The following is an 8,614-nucleotide window of genomic DNA, read 5'->3' as shown; positions in this document are numbered from 1 at the left end:
AGTCAGAATTGAAAAAATTGTCAGAATTGCTTGATATGAACTCACAATCCTGAAAAATAAAGCCAGAATTGCGAGAAAAAGTCAGAATTGTGAGAAAAGTCACAATTGGGAAAAAATAGTCAGAATTGTGAGAAAAGTCAGAATTGCGAGAAAAGTCAGAATTGCGAGAAAAATCTGAATTGTGAGAAAAGTCAGAATTGCGAAAAAATAGTCAGAATTGCGAGAAAAGTCAGAATTGCGAGAAAAGTCAGAATTGCGAAATAGTCATAATTGTGAGAAAAGTCAGAATTGCGAGAAAAGTCAGAATTGTGAAAAAATAGTCAGAATTGTGAAAAAATAGTCAGAATTGCGAGAAAAGTCAGAATTGCGAAAAAATAGTCAGAATTGCGAGAAAAGTCAGAATTGTGAGAAAAATCAGAATTGCGAAAAAATAGAATTGCGAGAAAATTCAGAATTGCTTGATATGAACTCACAATCCTGAAAAATAAAGCCAGAATTGCTAAAAAATAGTCAGAATTGCGAGAAAAGTCAGAATTGCGAGAAAAATCAGAATTGCGAAAAAATAGTCAGAATTGCGAGAAAAGTCAGAATTGTGAGAAAAGTCAGAATTGCGAAAAAATAGTCAGAATTGTGAGAAAAGTCAGAATTGTGAGAAAAGTCAGAATTGTGAGAAAAGTTAGAATTGCGAAAAAATAGTCAGAATTGCGAGAAAAGTCAGAAGTGTGAGAAAAGTCAGAATTGTGGAAAAAAAAAAAAAAAAGTCAGAATTGTGAGAAAAAAGTCAGAATTGGAAGATATAAACTTGCAATTCCGAGAAAAAAATTGCAATTATTAGAAATAAAGTCATGATTGCGAGAAAAGTCAGAATTGTGAGAAAAAAAGTTAGAATTGCAAGATATAAACTTACAATTTTGCTAAATAAAATCACAATTATATTAGAAATAAGGTCAGAATTGCGAGAAAAGTCAAAATTGCAAGAAAAAAGTCAGAATTGTGAGAAAAGTCAGAATTGCAAGAAAAAAGTCAGAATTGGAAGATATAAACTCGCAATTCCGAGAAATAAAATTGTAATTATTAGAAATAAAGTCATGATTGCGAGAAAAGTCAGAATTGTGAGAAAAAAAGTCAGAATTGCGAGAAAAAAGTCAGAATTGCAAGAAAAAGTCAGAATTGCGAGATATAAACATGCATTTCTGACTTTTTTCTCAGAATTGTAATTCACAATTCTGACATTATAACACGCAATTGTGAGAAAAAAGTTGCAGTTACCTTATTTTTTATTGAGTGGCGGAAATGGGCTTTCATAGTTTTGAGCTCTGATTTGCTACATAACGTCTTCTTTCAGACGAGTGAACTGAAAACATCTGACACACACGCTGAAGTGTTTGTTTTATTCGGAGACAGTGAATGTAGCAGTAGTGTGTGTGTGTGTGTGTGTGTGTGTGCAGTGCGCGAGATGAACCCGAGTGTGGCGGCGATCTCGGCGCTGGCGGTTCTCAGCATTCTGCTCATCATTCTGCTGGTGCTCTTCCTTCTGGTGCTGCGCAAGAAACACATGGAGCTGAGCCGGTGAGCAACATCTCACGCTAACGAGCTTCTCAGCCCGTTAGTGATCAGACTGATGGATGAAAATACACCACCAGTCCAAAGTTTCTGAACAGTATTAAAGAAGTCTCTTCTGCTCACCAAGCATGCATTTATTTGATCCAAAGTACAGCAAAAAGAGTAATATTGTGAAATATTTTTATTATTTAAAATAACTGCTTTCAATTTTAATATATCTTAAAATGCAATTTATTTCTGTGATCAAAGCTGAATTTTCAGCATTCAGCAAGCCAGTTTGGAGCATGGGAGCATCAGCTAGTAGAACCTAATAAATGTCTAGTCATCCAGCTAGTCAACCGGCTACAATTCAACTCTGAAACCAAGCAAATATAAAATTTGATTATTTCACTAATAGATTGGGGGAACAGTTGCTCCACACATAGATTCAATGAAAAACATCAGCTGAACGTACACTACCGTTCAAAAGTTTGGGACGGTAAGATTTCTTGATGTTTTTGAAAGTCTCTCATGCTCACCAAAGCTGTATTTATGTGATCAAAAATACATTAAAAACAGTTATATTGTGAAATATTATTACAATTTTAAACAACTGTTTTCTATTTGAATATATCTTAAAATGCAATTTATTTCTGTGATCAAAGCTGAATTTTCAGCATTCAGCAAGCCAGTTTGGATTGATGAAACTAGTGCTACTTTTAAGTCAATTTTCTGAGCTTTCTGTCGATTTCAGGGAGTGCGGCGCTGAAACCTTCGTGAATTTCGCCTCTTTCGAGCGAGACGGGAAGCTGCCGTATAACTGGTAGGAGCTCCTGCGTTTCTCGCTGTCAATCAATCACACACACCCTCACACACTCACACACACACACACACACACCACACACACACACACTCTCACACACACACACACACACACACACACACACAGGAAGTGAGCGTGTAATTGTTGGTGTCGACTCCAGAAGCATCGGTTCTGATGTTTGTGATCACAGCCGTCGCTCACACACACACGATTAATATAAGAGCTTAAAGAGGGTCAGTAAAGGCAGATTTTGGCCTGGTAATGAAGTCAAATGATGTTTTTTCTGTCACTTTCTGCTGAGATGTTTAGAGCACGACTCGTGAAGCAACGGAAACATGACTTTGTGTCCTATTTTTAATTTAAAATTCAGTTCAGTAAAATTAAGTTTATAAAATGTAATCATTTCTAAAATATAAATAATATAAATTATATGTATAGAGAGAGAGAGAGAGAGCGGTAAAAAATATAAATTATTAATTTAAAAGCATTATTTATTATTATAAATATATATCATATAAATTAATATATAAATAAAATTATTTAAAAAGGAAAAATAATCAAATGTATTTAAAGCTTAATTATAGTTCAGCTCAGTATAATTTAGTTCATAAAAATGAACTAAATTATAGTTCATACATAATTTATGAAATATAAATTATACAAATTATAATATATATATATAGACAGAAAAAGAAATATCTAATATGTATACTAATTCTAAATTAATACATAATAAAATTATTTTAAAATGTAAACATAATAAAAATGTAAAATTATCAAAGTATAATTAAGTTTGTACAATATATACATAGATATATATATATAGAGAGAGAGAGAGAGATCTACATCATGTTAATACATATTTATTATAAACTAATATATAAATGAAATGATTTAAAATGTAAAAAAAATACATTTAAGATTATTAAAATTCAGTTCAGTAGAATTGACTTCGAGTAAGCTGTTTTTTAGAATAGCACAAGAGTTTTAGATTTGTAGGGATGGTATTAATTCATGTTTTCTGAGAAATGTATCGAGTTTTTGCTTAAAACAGGAACAAATATGTGCCAGTGAGGTCAGAAAAATGATCTTGTTTTCCCATCGAATGAAGGTGATTTTTCTGACCCCACTGGCACATATTTGTTCTCGTTTCATGCAAAAACTCGCTTCGTTTTGATGCATTTTTCCTTAAACCATATTTTAAGTCTTCGAATAACTGTATCATGCTTTCAGAATGTTTAGATGTTTGTTCTGGAAAATGATAAAGACGCTGAGGTTTTGCATCAGCTTCGTGATCGATGCATTAGAAGCAGAGAGGGTCTGGGTTGATTTGTGATTTCGGTGTGTTTCGGTGTTAATATCCGGCGTTAGCAATCAGATTCACACATCATGAAGATGCCAAAGACACTGACTGCATGACGCGATCATTAACCTGTCGGACACTAATGAAATATGCTCAATCATCTGTGTGTGTCACTATTACTAATGGAGCACCATGTTTTGTCCCCAACTTTTTGCCCTTGGTCTTTTTTTATGTCTTTTGCTTTCTGTGGGCTTCAGGCGCAGGAGTCTCTTTGCGTTCCTCACGCTTCTGCCATCCTGCCTTTGGACTGACTATCTTTTGGCCTTTTATATTAATCCGTGGTAAGTAGCAGCGCGGCGTCCGGCGGCCGACGGACAGACAAACACACACAGACTCCACATAGCTGCAGTGCATTATGGGTAACGGATCAGAGGCCGGATCTGCATATGTGCTCTTGTCTGTGTTTAACAGCGTCTCGACGCATGACACTAACGCATGGCGCTCGCTCTCACGGCTGCATGCTTGCTCCAGATCTTCGATTCTGAGTCGGACTGAATGCAGATTTTCACTCGACAGGCTTGAGCCGATTTGCTTGGTTCTTCTTCTTCCGTTAGATATTCCAGGTTTGATACGAGCTGAGCCGTCGGTCTCCGCAGAAAATAATCTCATTACGCTGTTTGTGCTAATGTAAAAACAAAAGTCATGTATACAGTAAGTGAAGTGAACTGGAAAATGCATTAACAATGCATTAATACAGCATATTTTTCTTAAATATATACAGTACATGCATGTGTTTGTATTTATATATACATAATAAACATACACAGTACACACTCGTATATTATGTAAACAAAAACTTTTATTTTGGATGCAATTAATCGCGATTAATAGTTTGACAGCACTAATATATATATATATATATATATATATATATATTATAGATATTATATATATTCTAAACTAATATATAAATAAAACTTACACATTTTTTCTGTAGAACGGTTAATAAAAGCCCTTGATTAATGCTTTAGATGCTCCAGAATGAGTGAGTGTGAGTTATTATCTGTGGTTTCAGACACTGAAGCTCCGTCGGCCTGGAAATGCATGTTTAGTTTGTAGGATTAGAAGAGTGTTTATTAGCAGAGATGCAGTTTGTTGTGTTCTGATGAGGTTTGATCTCAGTTCAGCGACACGTCTGTCTGTGTTTCACCTGCAGGAGCAAAACGGCGCTGAAGAAGAGGAAACTAACCAGGTAAACCCATCCGTTGATGTGATGGTGTGAGTTTACTAGGGATGCAACGATATCACAATCTCACGATAATATCGCGATATGAAGGCCACAATACGGTATTTATTGCGATATTTAAAAAAAAAAAAAATGTGACCCTGGACCACAAAACCAGTCTTAAGTGTCAGTTTTTCAAAATTGAGATTTATGCATCATCTGAAAGAAGCTGAATAAATAAGGTTTCCATTGATGTATGGTTTGTTAGGATAGGACAATATTTGAAAATCTGGAATCTGAGGGTGCAAAAAAATCTAAATATTGAGAAAATCGTCTTTAAAGTTGTTCAAATGAAGTTCTTAGCAATGCATATTACTAATCAAAAATTAAGTTTTGATATATTTATTTGATATATTCCTACTACGGTAGGAAACTTACAAAATATCTTCATGGAACATGATCTTTACTTAATATCCTAATGATTTTTGGCATAAAAGAAAAATCTATAATTTTGACCCATACAATGTATTGTTGGCTATTGCTACAAATATACCCCAGCGACTTAAGACTGCTTTTGTTCTGCAGGGTCACAGATGAAGAATTGGGAAAAAATGAACATTTTGTACATTTTAAAGTTAAATAATTCAATCTAATGCACTTTGAGAGTTCAAAATTAAGAGCTGCAACCCTTGTTCTTAACTAAGCAACTTAAGTCAGAAAAAAGTCAGTGAATTGACTTGTACCTGAACTTTAAAGCGGACTTAACCCTCTTTTTATTTGTGATATACTGTCTCAGTCTAAATTACACTCACGCTGGTGTTTTAGGAAGCCAAATGAATTAGAATAGAATAATAATAACAACAATGACAGCAGTAGCCATATAACAATTGCACTGTAAAATAAATGAAAATGTATATTTTATAGGTATATTATTTTTGCTTTACACTACAGTAGGGAAATTAATTACAATTCTTCTTTCCTAATTTCTACACTTGAAAGAGATATTTTGAATGTTTAATTGTGTTTAAACCGCTAGCTGTCAGCAATTCGTACTGCACTTAAAGCTTTTAATTTGACGGAAAACTCCAGCTTCAGTGAAAACATGTTTACAAAAACACGTCTCACTACTACTACACTAATACTGTGGCAAAAACGTTTCATATCGTCATGTGACCACGATAATATCGAGACAGTTTTGCTATCGCGATATCTCGATATTGATAGTATCGTTACATCCCTAGAGTTGACTGTATTGATTTTGTTTCTCTGTGATGTGACGATGTGTGTGTCTTCAGTCCCGTTCAGCTCAGTGATTTCGATGCTTACATCAAAGACATGAGCAAAGATTCGGCGTACAAGTTCTCGCTGCAGTTCGAGGTAAAACACACTCGCTGCAGAACACGTGAACACTCGTCTGTCGGCGTCAGGCGTGCGATTGATCTGTTTGCTTTGTGCTTCTGTCAGGAGCTGAAGAGCATCGGTCTGGATCTGTCTCATGAAGCGGCCGATCTGCCTGTCAACAGACCCAAGAACCGCTACACCAACATCCTGCCCTGTGAGTGGCCGGCCAGCCAAGCCCCGCCCACTGTAGTCATAGCAACACTGTTCCGATTGGCCCACTTTCACAGTTCAACGCAGGGTTATCATAAGCAATGCTTCCATCCAAAGTTACGAATTTAACTTGTGCGCAAAATTGGAATATTGCATAAAACATTTGCGACTAAAGCACCATTTCCATCCAGGGAGTTGAAGAGAACAAAATCGTCACTTCCTGATTAACTTACCGGATAAGAAATTTATCCTGCTTAGTTAAGCGCTTAAGGTTTTTATGCGCATTTTTAGAATTTATGTGCATCTTAGCATTTCCATCCAGCAGTTTTTTTATGCGAAATCCCAAAATGCGCATAAAAATAGGTGGATGGAAACATCAATAGTTAAACTAAAACTATTAAAAATGTCGTTCTTTGAAATTAAATAACATTTAAAATAAACTTGATGTTGAATTGATTAAAACTAAAGTAAAGATTAATAAATGTGACAAACGAGCGATGAGTAATGCTCTAGAGCCATCTGGTCATTTTTTATTTTAAAAGTGTTTGTTTTCCAGTATATGGTGGATGGTTTGCTGAGCTCTTTTTCACTAGTTTTTATTCATATTTCTGTTTTTAGTATTAAGGGTAATTTATAGGGGTGTAACGGTACATGTATTCATACCGAAAATTTTCAGTTCAGTTTCGCGAAATATTAGAATATCACTATATATACTCATATTTTACTTTACCTGTTAGTTATATCTTAATTATTTAATGTATGTTTAAATAAATCTTTTATGAAACAAGTTATGACAGCCACTGTGTAAATGATTATATTTCAACGAGAAATAGAAATTGTATAATTTAGAAGTTAATTTAAAAACTGCATCGAGTACAATTTACATGTTTGCATACAATTTTTTTTATTTGAGGGTTGATTATTAAAAATAAATAGCAGCCGAATTTAAGTTTGGGCTCTGTTATTAATTGTAACCTTATAGTAATGTAAAAGGTAATGTAAGTTTTGATATATTTACGGTAGGAAATTTACAAAATATCTTCATGGAACATGATCTTTACTTAATATCCTAATGATTTTTGGCATAAAAGAAAAATGGATAATTTTGACCCATACAATGTATTGTTGGCTATTGCTACAAATATACCTGTGCTACTTATGACTGCTTTTGTGCTCCAGGGTCACATATAGGTTATTCCTAAAGATCAGCTTCTCTGGAGAGTTAGTGATTATTATATTCATCCTGAATGTTTGTTTGGTCACAGATGATTTCAGTCGAGTGAAGCTGATCTCTCTGCACAACGATGAAGGCTCTGATTACATCAATGCAAACTTTATTCCTGTGAGTAGCTCATCAGTATCAGCGACTAGAGAAGAGTTGTTCACAGGTTATGGGGTGTCTCATTTGTGTGGTGGTGTGTGTTCAGGGTTATAACTCTCCGCACGAGTTCATCGCCATGCAGGGGCCGCTGCCCGAGACCAGGAACGATTTCTGGAAGATGGTCCTGCAGCAGAAGTCTCACATCATCGTCATGCTGACCCAGTGTAACGAGCGCAGGAGGGTCAGTTCCCACGGCAACCGCTCCGTTACGGCTGTGACATCACACAGAGATGGCCAGATGTTAACGAGAGCATGTGCTTCCCGTGCAGGTGAAGTGTGACCACTACTGGCCGTTCACCGAGGAGCCTGTTGCATACGGAGAGATTACGGTCGAGATGCTGTCGGAGACCGATTCGCCCGAGTGGACCGTCAGAAACTTCAGACTGGGATACGTGAGGAACACATAACACAACCAGCCATAACCCTGGATGAGTGGATGGATGGATGAATGAATGAATGGAGGGATGAATGATAGATAGGTGGGTGGATAGATGTATGGACAAATGGATGGATGATTGATGTATAAATGGATGGATGGATGGATGATAGATGGGTCAGTGGATGGATGGAGAAATGAATAGATGCATGAATAATAGATAGGTGGATGGATGATGGATGGATGGGTGGGTGGATGGATGGATGATGGATAAATGGATGGATAAATGGATGGATGATGGGTGGGTGGATGGATGGATGGATAAATGGAGTGATGGGTGGGTGGATGAATGAATGGAGGGATGAATGATAGATAGGTGGATGGATAGATGGGTGAATGTATGGATAAATACA

At 35.8% G+C, this 8,614-nt stretch overlaps 1 protein-coding gene across 1 annotated transcript in view; it reads left to right on the top strand.

The window, feature by feature from the left end:
• The window catches only part of LOC107669033 (receptor-type tyrosine-protein phosphatase O-like), a 55,937-nt gene that overhangs the window by 42,458 nt on the left and 4,865 nt on the right, over positions 1 to 8,614 (top strand). Inside the window, exons 14-22 of the mRNA XM_016461133.1 lie at positions 1,449 to 1,569; positions 2,297 to 2,365; positions 3,926 to 4,009; positions 4,885 to 4,920; positions 6,189 to 6,270; positions 6,358 to 6,448; positions 7,710 to 7,786; positions 7,872 to 8,006; positions 8,095 to 8,217. Coding sequence (XP_016316619.1) covers positions 1,449 to 1,569; positions 2,297 to 2,365; positions 3,926 to 4,009; positions 4,885 to 4,920; positions 6,189 to 6,270; positions 6,358 to 6,448; positions 7,710 to 7,786; positions 7,872 to 8,006; positions 8,095 to 8,217 — 818 coding nt within the window. The remainder of the gene's footprint in view (positions 1 to 1,448; positions 1,570 to 2,296; positions 2,366 to 3,925; positions 4,010 to 4,884; positions 4,921 to 6,188; positions 6,271 to 6,357; positions 6,449 to 7,709; positions 7,787 to 7,871; positions 8,007 to 8,094; positions 8,218 to 8,614) is intronic.

Source organism: Sinocyclocheilus anshuiensis, unplaced genomic scaffold (genome assembly GCF_001515605.1).
Source record: "Sinocyclocheilus anshuiensis isolate Anshui unplaced genomic scaffold, SAMN03320099.WGS_v1.1 scaffold276, whole genome shotgun sequence".
Classification (NCBI taxonomy): Eukaryota; Metazoa; Chordata; class Actinopteri; order Cypriniformes; family Cyprinidae; genus Sinocyclocheilus; species Sinocyclocheilus anshuiensis.
This window is presented reverse-complemented; position numbering and strand designations above follow the sequence as displayed.